This window comes from Myotis nattereri (genome assembly GCF_964212035.1).
Source record: "Myotis nattereri genome assembly, chromosome: 19".
NCBI classification, from domain to species: domain Eukaryota; kingdom Metazoa; phylum Chordata; class Mammalia; order Chiroptera; family Vespertilionidae; genus Myotis; species Myotis nattereri.
The window spans coordinates 25,640,242-25,665,356 of NC_138095.1; the positions used below are offsets into that span (position 1 = coordinate 25,640,242).

At 51.0% G+C, this 25,115-nt stretch overlaps 1 protein-coding gene across 2 annotated transcripts in view; it reads right to left on the reverse strand.

The window, feature by feature from the left end:
- Positions 1 to 10,274: 10,274 nt before the first annotated feature.
- Positions 10,275 to 25,115, reverse strand: part of MORC2 (MORC family CW-type zinc finger 2) — a 40,050-nt gene continuing 25,209 nt past the window's right edge. Inside the window, exons 11-27 of one of the 2 annotated variants that reach the window (XM_081113974.1) lie at positions 24,663 to 24,745; positions 24,103 to 24,188; positions 22,655 to 22,795; positions 22,409 to 22,563; positions 22,167 to 22,295; positions 21,653 to 21,758; positions 21,225 to 21,357; positions 19,825 to 19,899; positions 19,367 to 19,738; positions 18,741 to 18,872; positions 18,288 to 18,339; positions 17,741 to 17,882; positions 17,397 to 17,633; positions 17,216 to 17,309; positions 13,327 to 13,515; positions 12,349 to 12,411; positions 10,275 to 11,900 (exon numbers count right to left, since the gene is read on the reverse strand). In XM_081113974.1, coding sequence (XP_080970100.1) covers positions 11,832 to 11,900; positions 12,349 to 12,411; positions 13,327 to 13,515; positions 17,216 to 17,309; positions 17,397 to 17,633; positions 17,741 to 17,882; positions 18,288 to 18,339; positions 18,741 to 18,872; positions 19,367 to 19,738; positions 19,825 to 19,899; positions 21,225 to 21,357; positions 21,653 to 21,758; positions 22,167 to 22,295; positions 22,409 to 22,563; positions 22,655 to 22,795; positions 24,103 to 24,188; positions 24,663 to 24,745 — 2,258 coding nt within the window. In that variant the 3' untranslated portion in view covers positions 10,275 to 11,831. The remainder of the gene's footprint in view (positions 11,901 to 12,348; positions 12,412 to 13,326; positions 13,516 to 17,215; positions 17,310 to 17,396; positions 17,634 to 17,740; positions 17,883 to 18,287; positions 18,340 to 18,740; positions 18,873 to 19,366; positions 19,739 to 19,824; positions 19,900 to 21,224; positions 21,358 to 21,652; positions 21,759 to 22,166; positions 22,296 to 22,408; positions 22,564 to 22,654; positions 22,796 to 24,102; positions 24,189 to 24,662; positions 24,746 to 25,115) is intronic. The other variant, XM_081113975.1, reaches the window with a different exon arrangement.

Here is a 25,115-nt window from a genome sequence, read left to right on the forward strand (position 1 = left end):
GTGTGGGAGCATCTTCTGACGTATTAAAGCCTTGGACGTGGAGTCCCCCGTGGCCCCGAGTCTGTAACTGGGTGAAGCAGAACAGGTAACAGCCCCGCAGGGGCCTGGGAGGAGCAGGGGCTCTCGTCGCCTCTGAACGGGCAGCAGGAGGAAGGGGGGGGAGACCGAGTGGGGCAGGGTCCGGAGCAGAAGGGCCTTTTTAGAAAGACGCGTGAGGGCTGAGTCAGCATCTGGGGTGGCGTCGGCTTTACCTGGACTGTGTGGGGCCAGGCCTCTGCCAGGATTTGAGTGCATCTAGCCTTGGCCGTGCAGGGGCTGCTCCCAGCCCCAGAGAGGCCAGGAACCTCGGGGGCATCCTGCCCCTGAGCCAGGCCCCAAGTCAGCAATAAGAACCAACCCTCAGATCAGCCTGGGTGGTGCCCTGGGCACGAGACCTAGCCCACGCTGGTGAACAGCCTGGGTGGTGCCCTGGGCACGAGACCTAGCCCGCGCTGGTGAACGGCCCGCTGTCTGACAATGTTCCCTAGCAGCTTCTGGGAACATTCTAGTTACCAGGACTGGGCAGCTGGTCGGGCCCAGTGGCCCTCTTCCCAGTGCTGCCCGGTGAGGACACCACAGCCAAACCCTAACCACCCTCGCACAACCTCTCACACTCCCTCCCTCCTTCCCAGACACTGGCCTTCCCGTTCGGGTGGAGGCAGGTCTAGTGAGACCCGCAGGCTGGAGGGGCAGCTCTCAGGGGATGGAGGGCAATGGGGGAGGGATGGTGGTGAGGGGACCTCAGGACGGGCCTGACAGGGTGGGGAGGGGCTGCACGGGCAAAGCCCAGCGGGGACAAAGGCAGCCACTGAGGCAGAGCGAGGCATCGGTGCCTGGACAGAGCCAGACGGCTCGGAACAGGAGCGGCACCAAGCCGGCGTCCAGAGCCACTCGGACCAGCAGGACAGATCCGCCTGTGCCGTGTCTACCAGCCACCGGCACCGAAGAGAAAGTGACAGACTCCAACGTAGAACATGAGGCCTCCCAATATACCCAACGAGCGCACCAGGTCTTCACGGAGAAGCTCTCAGCCTCCACTGAGAGAGAGAGGAGCGAGCGGGGATGCTGCTTCGTGGCGGGGCCAAGGCCACTGTCGGTTCTTCCCAAATCTAGAGTCAACGCGGCCCAAGTCCGAAATCTCCCGGTATTTTTTTAAAAAACTTGACAAGTTGATTGTGAAATTTACATGGGAGAGTAACTGCACAAGAAATGGCTAAGGCGATTCTTAAAAAGAGGAACCGGGCGGGGCGGGTGGGACTTGACCTGCAGACACTGACACGTGGGAACCACCCCCACAGCTTCCTGTTCCCACGGCACCTGGCACAGCGGGCACAGCACGGATGCTACCGGCTGGCCGTGCCCCCAGCCTCGCGGGCTGTGAGAGTCATGAGATGGGAATCTTGTCTGTTTTTATGTTGCAGCAGCCCCAGGGCCGGGCAGACAGCAAGTGCTCCTTAAACAGGGATTGGACGCACGCGTCTCCGGCCGGGAAACCCAGCGAGGGCCAGGGCCAAGGCCAAGGCGACGCCCTGGGCAGCTGGGGAGTGTGGCTGCCGCCTCAATGGGAGCAGGGCCTCTGAGACGGACTGGAGGAGCTGAACCCCGGGGCCGGGACACTCCTGCTTCCTCCACACTCGAGTCCAGGTCACTGCCCCCGACAGGCCCAGGGCGAGGCCCAGGTCCTCATCCCCAGGGGCGGGCGGGGCCCAGCATGAGCATGAGGAGAGGAGAGGTCACTAAAGAGCACCGAGAACAGGGCGACAAGAGCACCTTGTTATGACGCTCACCGGCATGATTTTAACGACACAGCCTGATAAAGGCAGCACTAAACCTGTAGTCCGTCTCACTTAAGATATCATCTTCCTGTGTCCAAATACGACAACAGCAAACGGGATCCGGCCACAATCAGACTGGCAGCCCTATGCCCACGTTGGGTTTACACAGAAATACAGGGATGAGTCCCTGTCAGGAAGCTTTTCATTGTAAATCATAGCAACCAGTTCAAGGAAGACTCCCCGGGCAATATGGTAGACGAGTGCCTGACACAACTGCAGAGCCCCTTAAAGGCACCCTGAGCGGGAAAGATCACCAACAGGCAGGCCAGAAACCAGGTGGGTGTGGGAACCGGGAGGGGGGGGGGCGGGGGGGGGGGAGAGGGAGAGGGCTCTAAAGTCTGCTTCTCCCTCAGCCATTTACGAAACCCACCACCGGGCCTAGCAGTCAGTTTCACTGCCTCGAGTGGCCATCCCAAAGTACGGCATCCAAAAAGAGGTGCCCCCCAGAAAGCTGGTCCCCCCAAAAGCTATGCCTTCAATGTAATGGTGAATCAAAACTAAAATACAAGGAAACTTGCTTGTTTTAATAAATGTTAGTCCTAAGCAGAGCAGGAAAAAAAAATCCCCTAAGAACCTGTAATCAGGGGTGGGCCCTCACTTGGGTTTGAGCCAATAAAACCTCAAGCAGAGAACAGAGCCTGGTCCCAAATTGACACTGTCACCACGAGAGAAGCAGAGAAATGGGGGGGGGGGCTCCCCTTCGTTCCAGGCCGATGGAGCCCCAGGTGTGACATTGCAAGAAAAAGGAGCAGCTCACAGTATACTATGTCTAAACACACAAACACAACACACAAGCTGGCCCAGGCTGAAATAACAGCAGAATGAGACATAAAACTCCTCCATGTAATGAAATGATCAGACAATATAAAATAAGCAGATTAAACCCCCCCAAAAAATAAAATAAAATAAAATAAGCAGATTAAACATGAGTACAGTATTCAAAAAACACTACAGAACATCCAGAAATTGGAAAAAATCAGTAAAAATAACTTTATAACAGATCACGCAACTACAGAGAGTTAGTGACCTGGATATGAGATCTGAAGTACCCAGAATGCAACGCTGACACAAAGAGGTAAAAAAATGTCAGAGAGAAGTTAGAGACATGAGGCTAAAGCGAGAAGTCCCCACGTGTGTCTAATCGAAATGGAGCAGAAGCAATCTTTGAAGAGTTACCAGCTAACAAATTTCTGAGCACTCAGGAGAAATACAGTCAATCCCAACAGATCCTCATCATGGCAAATAAACAGACATCCACAACTAAATACAACACAGTGAAAATGCAAGGCCTTTAAAACACCAAAATGCCAAAATCTTACAAGCAGCCAATTAGGGAGGGGGAAACAAGATCACCTTCATAGAGCATCAAACTGAGAGCTGACGCCCAAGGAAAGAAGACAATGAAGTGGTAACTCCAAGCAGAGGAGGAAATGTTAGCATCGCCAGTGAAAAACAAAAATGCAGGAAAACAACAGTGTCTGTGCAGTTAGACTCTGGTGAGTTAAATATCATGTAAAACATCTTACAGGAATCACGAAAGGAATAAGAAAACTAAATTTCAAAAACGGGAAAAACACTGTATGTGACGGAGAAAATTTCTATCTAAAAGAAGGCAGGAAAGGAGTGGAAAAAGGAATGCAGATACGGTGGAATAAAAATTACAAAATAAGAGGATAGAAATAAGTCAATAATCAATGCATCAATCATTACACAAAATGTAAGTTAAATGCTCTAGGTAAAAACAATATATGGAATAAAAACATCATCCAACTATATGCTATTTACAAGAATATGCCCAAACCGTGAATACAGGCATACTTGGGAGATACTGCAGGTTCAGGTCCAGACCACATCGATACAAATATCACAATCAAGTGAATCACACAGGTTTTCAGTCCTCGGCGCCTACAGAAGTTGTTCACACTACACGGTCTGTTAAGAGCATTCCATCCAGCAAATGCACACGCCTTGATTTTAGAAATACTCTCTTGCTAAAGAATGCTAAGTATCATGTGAACCTTCAGCTAGCTGTCATCTTTTCTAGCGGAGGGTCTTGCCTCCGTGCTGGTGAAAATGCAGTTCTGTGGCGTGCAATAAAGCTAAGCGCAATAAAACGAGGCACACATGCCTGTGTACAGACAAGACTTTAAGGCAAAAAACAGTACTAGATGCCAATTCCCAGAAAGAAACACAGTCGCTTTATAATGATCAAAGGTAACATTCCAAAGTTCTAAAACTCTCAGGGCACCCAAAGCATCTCAAAATGACGTAAGATGGCCTGTCACAAGGAGAAACAGATAAACCCACAATCATAATGGAAGATTTTAACGCCTCTCTCCCAGTAATGAGAACTCAGAGAGACAAACATATCAGCAAGGTTCCAAATAACACAATTAACAAACCCGACGTATTGAAAACAGCATGACACGCAAGTGCAGGAGATGTTTTTAAACACACACGGAACATTGGTGAATGTTAATCACATATCTGGGCTGGTCATAAAGCCTCGGCAAACTTTAAACAGACCACATTCTCAGAACGCAATGCAGGCATTTTAAAAGCAATAACATACAGATAATCGGGAAGAAAACAGTTTCCTAATACTAAGAAATACAATTTTAAGTAACTCATGGATCAAAGAAGAAAATAAATCAGAAAATACAGTTAAAAATTAAGCCCAGCTGGTGTGCTCGGTTGGTTGAGCATCATCAGGAGGTTCAATTCCTGGTCAGGGCACATCCCCACTAGGGGGAGAGCAGGAGGCAGCTGATAGATGTTTCTCTCACTGATGTTTCTATCTCTTCCTCTCCCTTCCTCTCTAAAATCAATAAAAAACATATTCTTAAAAAAACTAAAATACCATATAGCAAAACTTGTAGGATTTGAGTACTTAGAGGGAAATTTATAGCATAAAAGCTTGTATTGTAAAAGAAGAAAGGCTAAAAAATGAGCTGAACATCTAATTTGAGTAAGAGAATAAATACCAGGATAAATTCAAAGGAAGGACAAGAAAGGAAATAAAAATCAGAAATTAATAAAAGAGAAAACAAACATAATAGAGAAAACCAAGAAAGCTGAGGTTGATTCTTATAAACTAAAATTGACCAACTTTATTGATCAGCAAGACAGAGAAGGGGAGGAAGAGAAGGAAAGAGGGAGGAAATGGATGAACCAAAAAACAGTACCTGGAATGAAAAGAGGAAATTAATACAGATGCTACAAACATTTAAAAATGAAGATATTATGAACAACTCTGTGCCAACCTTGTTTGAAAACAGATAAAAATCCTAGTTATTATAACTTAAAACTGACTCAAAAAAACCCCACAAACCACACAGAAAAACCTGAACAGAATTATAACCATTTTTTAAATTTAAATCAGTGAAAAATCTTCCCTCACACAAATGCACACAAAACTCCAGACACTGCTTACCAAGAAATAACCAATCTTACAGAAACTATCAAACCCTCAAACCTAACGATGTTTACCTGCATAAAGGAAAGATGGCACAAATGTACAATGGAATATTACTCAGCCATAAAGAAAAGAATGAAATCGTACCATTTAAGACATGGATGGACTTAGAAGGTCTTAGGCTAAGTGAAATAAGTCAGACAGACAAAAACAAATACCATATGACTTCACCTATATGTTGAATCTAAAGAAAAAAATAACAGAAACAAACTGATACAGTGAACAAACTAATGGTTGCCAGCGGGGAGGGGGGGTTGGAGGACTGGGTGCAAGAGGTGAAAGGATTAAGAAGTATAAATTGGTAGTTACAAACAGTCACAGGGAATATAGTCAATAACATTGTAATAACTATGTGTGGTACCAGGTGGGTACTAAATTTACCGAGGGATCGCTTCACAAATTCACAAATTATATAAATGTCTAACCAGTATGCTGTACACAGGAAGCTAATATAAAATAATATTGAATGTCAACTGTAATTGAAAAATAAAATTTAAAAAACAGAAGGAATCTACTTCCACACTTTAAAGGCCATTTGCCAAAACCAACAGCCGACATTCTGCTCAGCTGTTAACAGGTGATTTCCATCCACAACACACATGGCTTTCCATCCACCTCAGGAACAAGACAGGGCTAATTGTTTAATTGACAGCAAGCTAACAATTAAATTGGTATACTGGCAAACAGGCAGGCTGTACCTACAAAACAGGTTTATTTTTAAACCTATCAGAGTTCATAAGACAGAAAAGTAGATTATATTAAATCATTAGCTTTTTCTATATTAACAATTAGGAATAGAGACGGAAAAAATATCCCATTCACAATAAAACCATGAAATAGGAGTATGTTTAATAAGAAAATTATAGAACCCATATAAAGAAATTATAAAATCTTATTGGAGGATCTAAAAGAAGTCTAACAAATGGAAACCATTTTTATCGTCTGGGGAGCTTTAGGATCATAAAAATGTCAACACTCCCAAAACTTACATCTAAATTTAATGCAATTATTTAAATCCCAATAGAATTTTTGGTTTGGGCAAAAATGGGAGAGAACTGAATAAAGTGATTTTAAATTTCATGTGAAAGAATAAATTCTAAGAATAGCCTGGAAAAGCATTTTTAAAAGAAAAATAAGAGATTGACCCATCTAGATGCTCGTGGTGCCCAAAATCCTAGTTTCAGCTAGAATCTCACCCCTCACGTTGGAATCGCCTGTCCAGCTAATAACAGGATGTCTCCATTGGCATGTCTAGGGGACATCTTAAACTCAACAGGTCCAACATCAAATAGAGCGACCAAGGTAGTTCACTTAGTAAATGAAGCTGGTGCAAGTGGATTTCCATTTTGGGGGGAAAAAAACCCCCCAAAAAACAAAGCTTGACTCCTGCCTTACCTGCTTATACCAAATACACCCCACAGGGCTCATTGGCGCAAAATAAAAACATTGCAACAAAACATAAGAGAATGTATCAGGGTGGCGGCGGGCAGAACTTTTAAAAGCATGAAAGGAAGCCCCCCAAGCCCCCCAAAATGTTGACCTTTAAGAAACACCCTACACCAAGCCAAGAACAAACCAGCAGAAAAGGAGCCAAAGCTGTGAAACCCAGAGGCCTCGGTGCAGAGGCCAGCAGGCCTCACCTGCAGGGTCACTTACCTGGAGCCGGGCTTGCAGCCTCCTTTCCGGTCTCCGCCCGCAGCTGTCAGAGCACCGCGCCACGAGGACATCCCCACAGAAACCCCAAACGCTGGAGAACAACCCGGGGAACGTCTCATCTACGCTCAGGCTTAACAGGCCGACTCCGGAGGGAAAATCCCCCCCTTTCCTGCTTGGGGTGTGAGCCAGCCATCCGGCCGCAAGGCCTTCCACTCACCCTGGGGTCAGCCATCCTCCACGGGGTGCGGGGACCCCGCTGTCTGGCCACGTTGCTCTCCCTGCACCAGCGCTGGGGCGCGGACGCGGGCCCATCAACCACCGGCCACGTGGGCCGCCTGGATACTCCCAGGGCGCATGCGCAGGACGCTGCTGCACGTGCGGGGCAGCACACTGCGCAGGCGCCACTGATTGTGCAGTCACTTCCGGGGCGTGGAGAAGGGCGCGGGGCGGCCTGGGAGAGGCCGGCGCCCGATAGGCCTCTGGAGAGAGATGGCCAGTTTGAAGCCAGCGCCCGGGCTCGTGTTCTGATCCTTGATTTGGCAGGAGGAACGCAGAACTCTTCCTTCTGACAAATATGGTGTCCGACCAGCGCGGCCCCCAAGCCCGGGGTGGCGGATGGGTCTGTGCGGGGCACAGCGGAGGGCAGCGAGCCCCCGGAGCTGCGATAGAGGAAGTGGCCGCAGGGAAGGAGGGACAAGCTCAACGTGTGGCTTACAGCGGCCTCAGCTGCCCAAGAAACCTGCGGCTGTCGGGGCAGGAAGTGGCCCCCGAGAACCCCAGGCAGCCTCCCAGCGGAGTGGACAGGAGAGGAGGGCCGTGTCCTCAGGCCGTTCCCCTGCACAGACGCCCCACCCTCCCCGCCTGGCTGGCAGCGCTGAGCACCCAGAGCCCGAGCCCGGAGGCTGGAGGAGCCTCCTCACCCTCGGGGGACACCGAAACCCGCCAAATGGTTAGCCAGCCAGGAGGATGGCTGTGGGGCTGAGGGAGCAGCGCAGCGATGGAGACAGGGAATCTCGGCGCCGGGGAAGCAAGGAGCCACTCACTATTGCAACTTCAGTGCCACCAACTCCACATGACGGGCAGGCGCATGAGCCTCGGGATAAATTCCGGGTGGAGAACCGGCCTTGGGCTAAATAAGCTGGGAGACCCGAACTACCACCAACGCCTTTATTTCGAGAAGGAATGGGGAGCCAGGCTGCGCAGTGATTTGCCGGAAGCCTTGGGAGTTGAGAGGAAGCCCTAGTTGGGCCTGGCACATTCCAAGTTCCCAGGTGGAACAGCCAGACTGCGAAGCAGGCCTGGCCCCGTGTCGGCCGTCGGGGAGTGGGATGTGCCTGGCCGGGCCCTGTCTGTCGGGTCTGTCGTGCTTCCTCTGGAAATGGCGCGCCCGGCAGCGCTAGGAATGGGCAGAGGACAGCCTGAGCTCCGGCCACCGAAGTGGGGAACACATGCTCCGCCCTGGCCAAGCTGGTTTTCATCTGCTCCGGGAACCAAGTGCAAAGTGGCCTCTTGGTTCCCAAGGAAGCCCCCAGGGGAACCGGAGGGGGGAGCTCCAGGGGCGTAGGTGACTGCCAGCAGCGCCCTTCCAGCCCGGCCCGACTGCAGAACCGCCTTCCAACAGGGACAAGAGCCAGCGGAGGCGGCACCCAGAGGCCAAGCCTTGTGTTCTCTGCACATGGCAACTCAGTCTGAGCTGCGATCAGTCGTAAACACTTAGAGGTCCTGGAGCTGTGACCTCGGGGCCAGCACACCGGTCTGAATCCTGTAGACTTGGGGAACTGACCAAGAGAAGCCAGCAAGCAGTGTCATTCAGATGGATACCAAGGCGGAACCAGAGGTTTTCCTCAGCGTTACTAACCCATACCTTTTAGGAAACAAAAATGACAAACCCTGCTCCCAATCTGGCAATAAACATAGTATTGATCCTAAAGGGGGGTTTTAAATCCACGGGACACTCGGGGACGGAGGGGAAGGGGGATCATGTAAGGTGATCACTTTACTGAGGCCTTTGTCCCTGTTTTTCATCTGATTTAAAAAAATTGGTTTTAAGGGGGAAACATCGATCTGTTGCCTCCCATACATGCTTGAGTGAGGATCAAACTCACAACCTAGGTATGTGCCCTGACCGGGAATCAAACCACAACCCTTTGGTGTAATGGTACGACATTCCAACCCACTGAGCCACAGCAGCCAGGGCTTCATCTGATTTTTTAAAACTCTTTTGTAGAGTCCCTAACCCAAAATTCAGAATTACGGCCTGTACCAGAAGAGAAATACAACTGGACAATGAAGATGCTCAATCTCACTTAAATTAGTTCAAACCAATTCAAAAATCCATCACTTTTTATTTTTCAGATTAGTAAAAGAGACTGTAGAATGAAGATGATAGATGCAGACGTGTGTGGGAAGTTGAAATTGGAAGTCTTTTCTGGAATGTATCTTAGAATTTTTAACGTATCTGCCATCTGACAGCCATTTCTCTCTTTGGAATTTACCCTATATACAGACAGATGAGTTAATGAATATATACACTCATCACAGCATTTTTCTTAAATGTCGAAAACCGAAATGTTTATAAATAGGGGACTGTTAAGTGACAGTACACCATCAGTGAAGTGCTATGTGGTTGTTCAGAATAACACAGACCCATATGGGCTATTCTGAAGCAGCTTCCAAGACACACTAAGTGAGAGAGAGAGAGAGAGAGAGAGGAAGAGAGAGAGAGAGAGGGAGGGCAGGGTGTGTGTCTGCGCGCGTGCGCACACGCTCAGCATGGGTATGGTCTCCAGGGAGAAGTGGGAATCAGGGTGGAAGGGAACCTTGCTTTTCATGGTCCAGCCTTTTGTACTGTTTAAATTTTTACCATGTGCATGTGTCACTTAAAAAAATACTCAAGAAAGCTCCCCATCCCTCCCCCACTCCTTAAAACCAAGGGCTGCTGCACTCGTCCACCTCCCGCTGCCTGAACTAAGGCAGGCTCTTCCTCCCAGCCAGACCACCTCCCTCCCCCCAGCCAGGGCCACTGCGTTTCTTCTCACCAAGAATGGCAGAAGCTCTCCTGGCAAACGGGCTGCAGTCAGCACAGTGGGCGCATCCAGAGGTCGAAGGTAAAACATTAAAGAAATTGTTTCTGTGGGTGCTGATGATGAAGACATAGAACAACGAAGACGGTAGAGATGAGGGAGAATTTGAAGGCAGTGTAAAGCCATCACGGTATGAAGAAAAGGAGGAAGGTACTAGATTTCACTGAGAGAAGAAAACAGACCGAGTTCAGGAGTCTCACCAGAAGTTTATAGTATTGCACTTTGATTACAGGTGTGTAAATAAAAAACTTGAGTATTACCCTCTGGTAAAAACCAACTTCCTTTTAGATTAAAACAGGTTTGGGGACCAAATGCTGCTTGGGATGGAGAGCGAGCACTGGACCAGGGAGGAATCACCAGCTCAGAAACCCCAAAGCTCTTAGAGAAGCTTCCAAAGCAGCCAGGGTCACTCTCAGCGGTATTTCCCCAAACAACCCTCTCCTCCAGGGATATGGTTTGGGGCCGCCTCTGGCCATGCGCACAAGAGGATAGGCTCCCACTTCATGGGGCCTGCTTCCCTCCCCCGTGCCTCCCAGTCCTGAGACCTCAGGGCGGCATGTGAGCCCCCGCTGACATGGGGTGGGAGGTGCCGGTGTAAATCGCAGACCAGTGGTGCATGGCCTTCAGACAACCCCGTCTCCAGAGCGGGGAGTGAGTTGGCGGGGGATGAAACTGGAACTTTCCCATTAGCTCTTAAAGAGAAAACTCAGCAACTCCTGCCTTTGTATTGGACCCTGAGAGGCTGCTGGAGGGACACAGCTGTATGAGGCTGGGACCAGGCAGAAGGGAGGGCATGGTACCTCTGGGAACCTCTGTGCCTATGGGCAAGTGGGGCTCAGAGACCCCCTTCTGTCCGCCCCACAGTGGTGGCCTTGCTGGGCATGAGGGGGCCAGGCGGAGGAGCCATAAAGGAAAAAGCAGCATCAGGCTCTCTAGACCCTGCCCCACCACAGACGGAGGCCCCACCACATCAGTACCAGGGCTCTTCCACACACGAGGTCCTTTCCTAAAAGAAACCCCGTGGAACTCAGGCATTTGGTGTGCTACCCAGGCCAGCAGTCTGCAGTGTCCCGTCTGTCTTCTCTTCAACCTCAAGATACCGAGGCGGGAAACCTCACTGCCAACTGTCAACTGAGGAAGTCACTCCAGCAGCGGGGACATGGTGGGTGTGAGGCTGAATGAGAGGGTCTTTCTTCCCAAGCTGTTCAGACAAAGACCACCAAGGTGACAGCTGCTCAGGCCACACATCCCTGACCTGAGACAGGAGCCGCTCGGAGCCACGCCTCCTCCTGACCCCTGGCCCCCTGGATCAGCATCCCTAGGGGAGCATTACTCTGGGGAGCTCTCTCCCTTTTCTATCCCTCAGATCCCACACGGCTCATCTTCTAGGAGAGAAGCCAGCCCTGCTGGAGCCTCTCCGGCTTCCAGATGCTGGATTTGCACCTCAGGAGCCAGGAGCCGAGAAGCAGCTCAGGCTGCACATTCTGCTTCTCTTTGCCCCAGAGCCACACAGAGAAAGCACAGTCTCACAGCAGGCGCAGCATCTCGTTTCTTTCAAAAAATAAATATTTATAAACTTAGGGAGGAAGATTCAAAGAATCAGAGCATTTTCCCTCCAAAAGCACAATGTCCCATGTGAGTCAAACCAATGTTAAGTCCACCAACCCACTAACGCAACAGCCCCCACCCCCGGGAACTCTCCCTGAGGCAGGAGCAGGGAGCTGGTCTCTGGCTCTGAGCCCCTTAGTCCCCCTTGGTGATCAGGTCTTCGATGTAGGCATCCAGCTCGTCATCTGTATTGATGTCAATGTCCTGAAACAGAGCAGGGCAGGGTCAGCTGGGGGCCATAAGGTGGCGGGGGGCCTGCCTCCCCACCCTTCTGTGGGGCCTAAGGAGTCCCCTCCTCTCCCCCACCCCCCAGCCGTTACCCGTCCCCTCTTGACCATCCCGCCCACCCCGATCATCTGTGCACAGATGATGCCAGATTCCTTCCCTCTGCCCCACCCCACCCCCCGTTCCAGGTTGCCGTAGACGTGTTGCAGGCTTCTCGGGCTCAGTAAATCCAAAACAACACAGCCAGGCCCCCCACCCCAAGTTGTTCCCACCTCAGTGCAGGCCACCGCCTTCCCTCCGCCCACGGGCTCCAGACAAACTACAAGAATCACCCTTTTTCCTCCCTTTCCCTCCGATATTAGAGATCTGCCCACTCCCTCCCTCCTCACTGTCATCATCCAAGGTTAAGGCCGCCAGCATCTCTCACCCAGACAACTGTGGGAACCTCACTGGAGTCCCGGATTCTAACCTCTAGCCATGCCAGGCCCTCCTACAACCAACCAGAGTAAGTGTCTTAGAGTGCAAACTGGATGATGCCAGTGACTTCCCACCTCTACAGGCCCACCGCTTCCACAGCCCACACTCCTGCTGCTGGGCCCTGGTCCGTCCTGCCAGCAGCACTCACGCTCACTCCTGCATGACTGGTTCCACTCTCAGCTCAAATACCTCCACTCTCAGCTCAAATAGCTGGTTTGAGATTTGAGTTTAGTGCATCAGAGGGGAGGTTGGTTCCACATGCCCAGGGAGCAGACTGGTGCTTGATTCAGTGTACCCACTAATTGCCTTCCTCCAGAAAGGTCCTAAGGGTCTAAATACACTCCTGCAGAGAATGCTCATAAGGGGTTCTGGACACCTTTTCCTCTTCATCAGCCAAGAAATAGTCTTAATACCCCTCAAGCTCTGGGAAGTGGCCTCCCGTCTGCCCTCTCTGTGTCCTGCATGGCACTTCCTGCCCTGGAGTGTCGGGCTGTGAGGGAGGGCCCTTATCTTGCCTGTCGGTGGCCCCAGTACCCACAGGACGGGTGGAGCAGGCCCTCCCTCAGGGTTCACTGCCCGGGTGAAAGATGGAGATCCTACGGGGCATTCTCCACTATGGGGCCACCCAATCCCATCTGGGCGTCATCTGGAAAAGTGAGGACTTCTATTTCATGGCTGGGAGGCATCTCAAACCAGGTTGTCCACTGAAATGTTTAAACAAGGGCAGAGTATGATACCGTGGGCCTGGCTGGGAGGAGGCCCAGGCAGCCGCACCACCTCGGCCCTCCTGGTCAGGATGCTGTGCAGCCAGGGTTGAAACCATAGATACCTGTGAGAGGGGAGAAGGCAGCAAGAGGTGCCCAAGCCCCGCCCCCCCTTCCCCAGAGACCAGGGGGTCCGGCTGCAGAGGCAGAGCTGCCTGGCTCACCTCCTGCACCTTTTGCAGGAGAGCCACGATGTTGGTCCTCAGCTTCTGAAGCTTCTCCTCGGTCTCGCGGAGCTTCTTCTCGGAGGTGCGCAGGCTCTCCTCGGAGGCCTTGGCCCGCGAGTCGGCGCGGCTCTGGTAGGAGTGGCACAGGTTCTGCAGCCCCACTTCGTACTGCCGGAAGTACTCTTTCTGTCGGGGGGGGGGGGGGGGGAGCCAGAGGGGGTGCATGAGCTCACAGGGGTCCCCAGGGCCCATCTAAATGAGCGCTGGTTTCCCCAGCTGGCTCAGCACAGGGCTCTGAACCGGGAGGGGTGTCAGACACAAGGGCCAGCAGCCTCTGGCCCCGGAGCAGAGACTGCGATGCCATCTGGTGGGGCTGCCACGAACTAGGACAAGGTCGGGATCGCACAGGGAAGCACTTAGTGAAGTGCTTTCGCCCACAGCACGCCAGGAGTGAGTGTGAGGATGACTCCGCCCATTCCCGGGGCAGAAAGGACACCGTCCCGCTCAATCGTGCTTTTCCAACTTCACAAAAGCCCTTCAGCAATCCGCGCCAAGCCACACCCACAACGTCGGTCCAAAATTCTCTTCTACCCATTTCAACAAGCAGCAGCAGCAGCTCCGGGTGTGTGTAGCAGATTTAGGCAGCATCCATTTTTCCCATCTTCCCCGAGCCCCTGGCACTTCCAAAGGTTGGGGTGGGAATGTTAATAGTCGTTTTGGTGGACATGGTAGCAGAGTACTTGTTTCAAATGAAACGTCACCTGGAATCCCAGTGAAGTTATTTAGGTCGTATGTCTTTGGGCTTTATTCCTTTTCTAAGTTCAACTTATAACATGATTTACTCATAAGTCACCAATAAGAAAGGTAAGGCCATTTTAATGAACACGAAGTCATAACCAACAGGTCCTGCCTGACCAATACAGTCTTACCCACTCTAACCTTTCTTTCTTTCCAGGAAGCACCACTGGGTGGCTCCTGTCTACTGTTCATTTGTTTGTTTTTTAATCCTCTATTGATTTTAAAGAGAGAGGAAAGGAGAGGGAAGAAAAGGTGGAGGGAGAGGAGGGAGGCAGGGAAAGAGGGAGAGAGGGAGGGAGGGAGAGAGAGAGACAATACTGATGTGAGAAACATTGATCAGGTGCCTCGCACATGTACCCCGACCAGGGATTAAACCCACAACCTGGGTAGGTGCCCTGACTGGGAATCAAACACACAACAAACGCTTTGGTGCACCAGATTACGCTCCAACCAACTAAGCCACACTGGCCAGGGCCTGACTACTGTCTTTAAAAAGTGTTACTGGCAAGTATCTAACGGTGTCATTCACCTGACAATCTAGAATATTATTCTATTAAACCAAGATGGCAAAAGAAGCCCCACGCTCTACATGATAATTACACTGGCAGCACAAAATGCCTGTTCCAAAGTATTAAAGTCCAGTATATAATACCTCGAGTCTGACTGGGATTTATATTAGTTTTTTTAAATGTTTATTTTAAAGTAATTATAGATTTGCAAGCAGTTGTTATGTTACCGAATGTGTATGTACTGGAATCTAATTATCTGCAGGGCCCTGTGGCCTTATGGAACTCCCGGTCCAGCATGGTGGGGAAAACGACCACCATTTAGACTGACAAGGACATAATGAACACTAGACTCTGTTGTGTCCCTGATATTTAAAAAATTAAAGTTTGAGCTATTTTAGGCATTATAATCAGGAGGACGTGAAGTGACACACCTCCTTGTACAGAATAAGCTCACAGACTATTGCAGGCTCATCCGCTCCTGCTGACTGCTTGGTTGGAGCAGATGAGCCCCCTGTAGAGCTCCCACCACTGCACCCGGCTTTGCTCTGAGTTTGGCAACAACTTTTAAGCTAAAGCAACAAATCTGACTGACAAGATGTCAGGCCAACCCAGCCAGTCCTATGGGCTGTCTGTAGAGTTAGGGCATGGAGCCTCCCATGAGGCTTTCAAAAGTGCCAGCATCTTCTAGCCTCCTCGCTGGGCACCACCCCTCTCATCTCACAGGGAAGCTGGACGGCACCGTGAAGAGGAAGACCCGTGTCCCCAGGAGCTCCTGGTTCAAATCTGGGCTCTATCACGACAGACTGCACCTCTTGAAGGCTTAGTGTCTTCAAGTCCTCACCTCATTTCCTTTTTTAAAGTGGGATGGAGATTAAGCCCCATACTTTTAACTTTGGAAAAGCTTATCAAGAACACAGCTGCCACATGAGGGCCCAACATGTTGAATATACTCATCTTGCAGTTCCAAGTCCAGTTCCACCATGAAACAGCCCACTTGATAAGGGTGACTCCCAGGTCCCCATCTCCAGCCCTGACCCAAATGCTAGTCCCCAGTCTCCACCTGCCCACTGGCCATCACCAGAAATTTTAGTGCCAGTACTTCGGCCCAACACAATTAAATCTCAACTCATCACCTTACTCTGATGAAAGCCCTGCTTTCTCTCCAAGGTAACAGCTTTGTCATAAACCTCCAATTCCCTCAGGCTTGAGACACAGGAGGCATGTGGACTTCTCTCCCATACTTGCCTCAGGCAATGACCAGTCTGTCCACGGCCTCTGACATGGCTTTCACCTGCTGGTCCACTCCCACCACTCTGGCTTCCATTCCCTTCTCTCACGTCTGATCTTTACAACTGGATCAGCCTCCTTGCCCTGCATCTCCCATCCATCCATCCTACCCAACATGCTGCTACGCTCTTAGGGGCAGGGGCAGCACACTACGGCCCATGGGCTAAATTAGCTTGTTGCCTGTTTTTGTAAATAAAGCTTTATTGGACCACAGCCATATCCTTTCCTTTACGTATTGTCTATGGTGGCTTTCAGGCTACAATAGTGGAGTTGGGTAGCTGCGAGACACTGTGTAGCCTACAAAGGTGAAAGTACTTGCTAACTGGCCTCTTCAGAAAGTGGGTTGACCACTTCCCTAGACATAGTTTAGGTCAGGGGTCCTCAAACTTTTTAAACAGGGGGCCAGTTCACTGTCCCTCAGACCACTGGAGGGCCGGACTATAGTTTAAAAAAATAACTATGAACAAATTCCTACGCACACTGCAGCGGCAAAAACACCCAGCGGGCCGGATAAATGTTTACAGCGGGCCGCATATGGCCCGCGGGCCGTAGTTTGAGGACCCCTGGTTTAGATGGACAACTTCATCAGCTCAACCATTTGGCTGGCTCTCCCATTCCATAGTGTAAGTCACTGTGCTTTAAGACCGGACATTCAAGACCTATCACATCCTTGCTCTCAGGCCCCCTTCCTTCCTAAATACTCACCCTCCCCCATCTGCTGCCTTGACCTCCCCCACATGCCCTTTCATCCCTGAGTCCCCCTGCCACTCTCTCGCCTCCTCCAGACTGCCCACTTCCACAGCATGTACCGCTCTCCGCCTCATAGCCAGCTGCCCGGCAAAAACTCAAGTCTCCACCGACTCTTAAGCCAGGGGCCCCTCAGGGGAGGCGCCACATCAGCATTTGCTGCGTCAAATACGACTCGGTGCTCATTTCCACATCACAAGCTTCTCTCTACGTCCCTCTGACAGTCAAGTTTTAGGCACTTTGAGCTCAAGTTCTTCACTGTTGCCTGTGACAGGTTTACCCCCTCTGCCCAGGGAGAGGAAGAGATGTATTCATCATAAAATGCCAAACCAGGCTCCTGTCTGTCAGTGAGGACTCAGGCCAGGGTCTCAGGACACCAGAGCCCTGTGCAGCTAAGCCACTTCTTTTCCCACCATGTAGGCTCCTCTCCATTCTCTTAGCATAAGAGGGGGAAGCTGGCTGGGAGGCACACAGCTGAGAGCTGGCACCACAAGCAGCACCAAGGGGGCACGCAGCATGCAAGATCCAAGGTCAGGGAGACTCACCAGAGGAAAGGATATCAGCTCATCTGAACTCATAGCACTCAGCTCCTTTTTGGAGATGGGGAAACTTGGAGGCAGGAAGTACCGTAAACAATTCCTAAACGAGAAAGCAGGTGGGGGCAAGATGTCAGAATGGCAGGAGAGGAGAAAGCCACCGCTGGCCCTGGAGCAGCACGACACGCACCGGAGGATCTGGACGAGCAGGTCGATGGTCTCGTGGTTGGAGCTCGGGGCGGTGGTGTCAGGCTCAATGCGGCTGCAGTCAGAAGTGGAGGGGTCTGTCACGGCCACAGCCGGCTGGGCCTCAACCGGCGGGGCCCTTATGGACTCCTCCTCGCCACCGCCCTGCTGGGTGTCAGGGCTCTGATACTCCGGGGAAGGGGGCTTCATCAGCCGCACATCGTCACTGTCTTTTTCCACCCTGGAGAGGAGAGCGTTTCTGTCGTGTATCCCCAGCTCCCAGGATGGGACACAGCCTCCCCCTGCCCTGGCCAACTCAGTCCACCCAGCCTCTTCGAGGGGCATTACCAGCGGTCTCTTGGTGTTGTGTCTGTGGGCACGTAGTCAAACTTCACCTTCCACCGCACCGCATGCTTGCCTGCCTCCACAGCTGTGACGCGGCCGGTGTACCACTCCCTGTTCACACGCACCTCCACGTGCAGACCTTTATCTGAGAATGGGATGGAACCGAAGTCAGAAAACTGACTAGAGTCCCCCACTCAGTCACACACCTCGAGAAAGGTCATCCCAGGGTTTGCAGGGACAAGAACTGCTGGGTGCTTGTCCCCACTATGCCAGGGACATGGGGCCCAGTGACCCTGGTCTCCTCCCCCATCTGTCATAAGAGCTCTAAAGAGCAGCAGGAAGAGTGCCAGAGGTTTCGGTGCTGAGAATTTAGTGCTAAAAATGTACACAAGGGTGGGCTTTCTTCAGAATTCTTGGAATTAGACTTGAACCACTGGAGGCCCAGAGCCCGGAGCCTGGAGCGCCTCCGTGAGCACAGGGTCAGCGGCTGCTGGCTGAAACCCCGCTTCCCGCCTCCCCCACCGGCAGCCAGGTGCCTCCCTCCACTCACCTTTCTGCGCCTTCCTGAGGTCAGCGGAGTCCTCCTCAGCACTGTCTGACAGCTGTGAGGGGAACAGAGGGTGAGAGGCCCTGAAGAGCAGACTTCTGCATGGCTGGCTGCCCAGGGTCATCAGCCGTCACCGCCTTGCTGATTACATGGCGGTTTAAATCACCAGGACTTGCCAAGTGCCACTTATTAAACCACTATCTTAGGTGTCTACGCTTCTGTCACCTTTATAAACAAGATAGCGGGCAAGGGACAGAATGTCATGGACACAGAACACAAGGGTTTAAACCTCCCTGATTCTGCGTCCATGTGACCTCTGACCTGGGACCCAGTCTCCCGCAGGGTCCTACCTGGCACCGCGTTTCCGTCATCTTTGTACACTGCGCTCTGGAAGGCTCACGTCACAGCGCAAACGGAGCCGTGCAGACTGCAGAGAGCTTCCCCTCGACCACCTACCTCACTCAAGTCCTTCTTTTCCTCCTTCACAGTAATTCTGCCCCGCTTGGGTCTCTCCTTCCTCCTCTCCGCCTCTTCCTCCGCTTCTTCCTCGTCAGAGGCATCAAGAGCCCGCTTCCGACCAGGGGTAGCCTAGAGCGAGGCGAGAGGGAAGAGAAGGAGCCACGTCAATCCTTGAGGTGCAGGAAGCTTCTATCCGGCCTGAAGGAGCTTCAGAGAGAAGCTTGTATGTGTCTCACTCTCCACCAGGGCTCAGGACACCTGACATTGCTCAGTGTATAGCAACTCCTGGCCCCGTGCCCCTGAGGACCTGTGCTCAGAGCTGTCCCCGGGGAAGGCTCCTAGTTCACTCCAGACGGGCCAGCTGTGACCTCCCTGAGACACAGCACCCACTACTGAGCTGAGCAAGGCTGTGTGTCACCGGAGCACAAACATATGCTACAGCATGAGGAGCCTGTGGGGGCAGTTCAAGTCTGTGACAGCCCACACCTCGGAAGGAGCAGGGAAAAGCTGCCTCAATAAATAGAGCCACTTGCTCTGAGCCCCTGAGCAAGTTAAGTCCCTTCAGCTCTGGACACTGACTGCCCAGCTCCACTCCCACCCCACCGAGGGGAAAAGCATCTCACCGGGGGAGGTTTACTAGGAGGCTCTGGCTTCTTGACCACTGGCATCTTGACGGCTCTGAGGGTGGGGACCTCCCGCGGGCTCTTGGAGTTGGGCAGTAGAGATGGTGACAGCGGCTGCACTGGAGGGGTAGGCCGAGGCACAGTCTTGACTGCAGTGTTAGCAGGCTTTCGGGGTGCCTCGGGCGGCTGGAGGAGCCTGGATGTACAGGCCTCCTCCCGGGCTGCCAGGGCAGGCGGCTTTGGGGTGCTGCTGATGGCAGGAGCCTTTCTGGTTGGCCGGGGAGTGTGAAGGGCAGGGGGTCTGCTGGGGGCATTCTTGATCACGGCAGGTAAAGGAGGTGAGCGAGGACGCTGCGGTCTGCGTGCAGGTTCCTACAAGAAGCCCAAAGAGTGAGAACACTGGCCCTGGCACACGACACCGGAGGAAAAGCCCCTCTCCCGCCGGGGCTTTACGTCACCTCAGAGGACGGTCTAGTGGTGACTTCCAGCGGCAGCTTCTTCAGGTCAGCCTGGGAGCGGACGGGTGTGGTCTTCTGCAGGACAAATGCGGTGATCAGGTGTTTGCCTGTCTCGGTACACTCAGGCAGCCGCTCTGAATCCGCACCGTCCAGGCCAGCGGGGAAGCACACCAGGGCCCAGCCCTACTATCACAAGCCTCCCATTCTCACTGGGAAGACCCAGAAACACCGACACCGACCATCCGCAATGGCAGGAGTCTATATGATTAACCCAGCAACTCAGAGACTGGACTAAATTCTCACTAAAGCAGCCAAAAAAAAGGAAAAAAAAAAGGTGGGAAAGGCCTGATGAATGAGGCCAAGAAAGGACAGGGGATCCAGCAAAAAGGGAAAGGGCCTAGGACGTCTGAGTTAGTGAGAGCATCTGCACAGACACAGAAGCCAGAAAGCAAGAAGCTTCTGTAACACATACAGTAAAGGGCTGATGCCACAAATACACCTAAGACACCCTGGCAAATCAATGGGGGAAAAACACAGAAATATGAGAGAATAAGCAAATCTAAAAGAAACACAGACACCTGGGAAAACTGCCCAATTTTAAAAACATGAAAAAATTTCAAATTGTAAAATGTATACTTTGCCAAATTTGCAGAAATATTTAAAAATAAACATACTGCTGGTAAAAATTAATAGATCTTCAGAAGAATAACTTAGAAATAGGTTTTTTTTGTTGTTTTTTTTAAAATATATTTTATTGATTTTTTACAGAGAGGAAGGGAGAGGGATAGAGAGTTAGAAACATCGATGAGAGAGAAACATCGATCAGCTACCTCCTGCACATCTCCTAGTGGGGATGTGCCTGCAACCAAGGTACATGCCCTTGACCGGAATCGAACCCGGGACCTTTCAGTCTGCAGTCCGACGCTCTATCCACTGAGCCAAACTGGTTTCGGCAGAAATAGTTTTTTAAAGCCACAGAATTTAATTATCCACTGAAAATATATGTGTGTGTGTGTATACATCATATGACATCATAATCTATTTCTATTAAAAATATACAGTATATGTGTCTATGTGTATGCAGGCAGTCAAAAAAAGCTGGAAGGACATGCAGTTAATGATTGTTACCTCTAAGGTAAGCTATTCATTTTCTGAAGTTTTAAAACATTCATAAATGAATGGGACCACTCTGTAATATATAAATAAAAGTCTGCCTGTCTAAAATAATGCTCAGGGCCAACCTGAGACCAGTGTGCCTGGAGATTGGGGCTGAAAGCCCGACAGTTCTCCTGGGCGCGTGGAGAGTGAAACTGAGCCCCAGGGAGCAGGGGAGCCACTGAGAGGCCCCGTCCCATCCCAGACAGACATGACACGGCCTTGCTCCGCCCAGGACCACGCACCTGCATGGCGTCCAGCTTCTCCTGATTTAGGCGAATTTTCTCTGTCAGCTCCTTCTGCTTCTCTTCATGTGTCTTCGGGTCCTTTTTTAATGTCCCCAGGGGAAACTTCTGCTTCTGCTCAGAAGCCTCACACCTGTACAGAGAAGGTGCTAAGGAGGCCGTGGGAAAACAGGCTCTACGTAGGCAGGGCCCTTCATCACACGCCTTTCATCAGAGCAACCACCTCAGAATTCCCAAGTTCAAGGGATTAATACTCACTGCAGGACACACATATAGTCTTATTTCTGAACACTTACTACGTGCGGCAAGACAGATGTAAAGATGTGAGCACTGATCTCAAGAAGCATAGAAGTTATTTACCCAAAGAGTGGAAAAAACATGGTGCGAGGATGGAGATACCCACAATCACGTTAGAGAAAAGTGCTCACCGGTCCTGCTCAGGATCAGGGTTCATGGAACAAACCCAGGTGTCAGGATACTCTTTTTCCACAGAATGCAGCTGGAAGGGGAGGGTCCGCCACTTCAGACACAAATCTGTGACACAGAAATCACACCCTCAACCCCAAAGTCAGCCACGCCTACCAACAGTATCTGTGGTCAGCATCCTGGGCCTCCCAAGCCAGGCCCAAGACACAGATGACCCTGACTTGCCATTCAGAGTTTCATTCTGGCTCCAACTGTGCCTTTCTTACAGAACAGTAACTCTTCTCAGGGACAGTGACACCAGCAAGGACGGCAACTTCGTATCATGGACTCTCCACGCCCCCAGCCCCCTCCCTCAGCACAGCCTAAGACTTAGCTCCCAAGGCCATCACTGAACAGACTCATATCCCCAGTGGGACTATAAGACCATGAATGTCAGTCCAGCCGGGCCAGCATGGGGACAGAGGGTCATGGACTATGACGGGAAGGAATCAGGAGACGTTCTGACCACCGACTCACCACACTGGATGGTGGTTGGGATTTCCATAGACCTCCGGCGCTTGTAGCGCACATCACTAGATGGGGGCTGGTTCCAGTTGGCAGAGAGGTAGCCATATTCATCCCAGAACTTGACGATTCCCCGCTGGGCTGGAAGGCAGACACCCACACATCTTGTCAGAAGGCAGCCTCTCCCTCTTCCTAATTCACGCCCTCAGGCAGTGACAGTGCCCTGCGGCTGAGGTGAAGAGCAGCAGCATTACCGATGGCGACGTCCTTCCAGTACTGCGCCAGGTGGTCCCCCATCGCCCGCAGCAGGTGCCGGTACTCCTTGGCATCAGCGAAGTCCTGCTTGTTGTGTGTGGGCTCCAGGACCAGGTAGGGCACATCAACAACTCCAACAACCCCGCCACACGCCCTGCAGGGAGGAAGAAGACAAAGCCCCGTCACCCCACTGGCCGAAACCCTCCCAGCACCGGCCTTGGAAGCTCCCCTGGGGCAGTACTCACATGCCCCCTTCCAGCTGTGGTCCCACTTTCTCGTACATCTTGATCAGGCGGCTGCAGTTGTATATGAACATGCCGTCCAGATCCCGGTGTTCAATGTTGACCCCAAAAACAAAATTCAGTTCCTTAGGTTCCTTAAGGGCTCTGAGAAGAAGAAAAGTAAATTCTAGTAGACCAACCCAAACACCATGGTGTTTAAGAGGTGTTAAGCTTAAACTTGAGACATGTTTAACAAAAAGCTTTGTATTTTCATTCTTTTTGTAAAATATGTTTTTATTGATTTCAGAGAGAGGGAGAGAGAGACAGAAACATCAATGAGAGAGAATCATCAATCAGCTGCCTCCTACACGCCCCCTACTGGGGATGGAGCCCACAACCCGGGCATGTGCCCTGACCCAGACTCAAAGCATGGCCTCCTGGTTCATGGGTCAATGCTCAACCACTGAGCCATGCTGGTCGGGCTGTGTTTTCATTCAATGTGTAGCCTGTTAGACTTGATAGGGACCAACAGTGCGCAGTGACTCTAAGCATCCCTTACTAAAAGCATATGACTTTGGCCTTTGGTAACAAAACAGAGTTCTATTTAGGTGTGAATGGGATACTGTGAAGCTGCTGCTCCATGGTGAATAAACACAGGTTTTCTGCATACCTACGCCACTAATGTGACAGTAATAACTTTGAAAAGGCAAAAACTCACAATGAACAGGCATGTGACAGAAGAGACCATCATGTGATAAATGTCAACAGTATCACAGAAGCTGCAAAGCAAATGGAAGGGCAGTGGGCTCCCTCAGGAAGAAACCTGAAACCTAGGCCTGTGTCAAGGAGCCAAGGAACAAGCCAGGAATGAACTCAAGGCCCAGAGCCCAGAGAGGCTCCAGCCACAGAGGTGGGACAGAGAGAGAATTTACTGAGCCAGGACAAATGCCCATTCAAAATGAAAAAGATCCAAAACTCAATCTACAGCGTTATTACGAAAGCACCAGGTGGTAAAAGTATAAGCACGTTTAAAACATTTGTTTAATGTCCTATATATTATAAGTTTTATACAATCAGCATTTTATATACTCTTTAAATGAAGAGGGGGGAAAAGGAAAGGAAGAGAGGGAATAGGAAAGGGAGATAAAAAGAAGAGAGAGGGAGGGGAAGGGGGAAAGAGAGGGGAGGAGAGAGAGACAGACAGGTGCCAGTGAGAAAGGTTTGGTGTTCAATTCAAGGTGTTGGCACTGCCCTGCCTTTTCCTAGCTCAAAAAGAACTGAACGAGGAAAAAACTGTTCTCCTACAGTGGACATGTGACCAGCATTAAGATTACAACATTGATGGTTTTCTCAAAGCAATCTTGGTGACAGAATAGCAACCTTACGGGGTGGGGAGGGATTCCTCAAGCTGTCAACCATCAGTATAAAAGTTCCCTAATTTTAAAAGTTCGAAGGCCAGCCCTGGCACTCACCGCTGCTTGGCATCCTTGATCCGCTTCTTGACATCCGCTTCTCTGCGCATGGTGATGGCCGTGTTCTGCACCTGCCGCAACATCACCTGGGAACAAGCGGAGCACAGCAGGGAGCATGGTAACACACCTAAAACTTCCCACTGCCAGTCACATGGATGCATCATCACCGCTGGAGACTGAGTATTTTCTACAGACAATGGGGACAAACTCAAGAGCTGTGTTTCCCTTCGCCGGGCGTACTGACAACTGAAAGTCTACGGAGGTGTGTGCCAGCCTGGGATCAGAGAACTGCTCGGGTCCGTACTGCTGTGTGCCCTGGGACAAGTGCTGTTTCCATTTCAATTTCTCTTTCCATAAACTGAGGATACTACGTGTCCATACCTCATGCGGTTTTGGGATGTTGAAATGATTAGCCAAGATTTTACCATACAGTGTGTTCAATAGAGGTTATGCAAACATCATCCCATTTTTCAGCTTTAAAGCAAGGGGTTCTTGACTCCCAGCTGTGGGACCCTATGGCCAGAAATGCTAGAGAACAGCTGCACGGGGCTGAGCCTTACCCTGGAGTCCCGTGTGAGGTCTCCACCCAAGCGTAGTTCTAATGCCCGTGCTTTGCTCTCCGCCTCCCGGGCCTTATCTTCAGCTGAAACACAGAAGAAACCATGATAAGGAATTCAAAGGTTTAAAACCCTCAGTAATCACTCTTGGATCCCACAGTGAAGTTCCCACTGCACAAGGATGGTGGTGATGTGTGTGCGTGTGTACACACTGCTGAGGAACAAGTGAGCTGGTGAGCAACTGCCCCGCTTGGACTGCACAGTCAGTTCAAAAAGGAAAATCAACAACTCAAGGAAACTGGTACTATTTACATCTGAAACATGCTTTTCAAACATTCCAAGTGAATCAAAACGGGTCAAAAACTGCCCAAGGCAACGCAAGTTAAACCCTCAGCAGAAGCTAGAAGCTATGAGTCCTCAGCCAATCATTCTCCATTAAGAGCCAGGAAGCCCTGT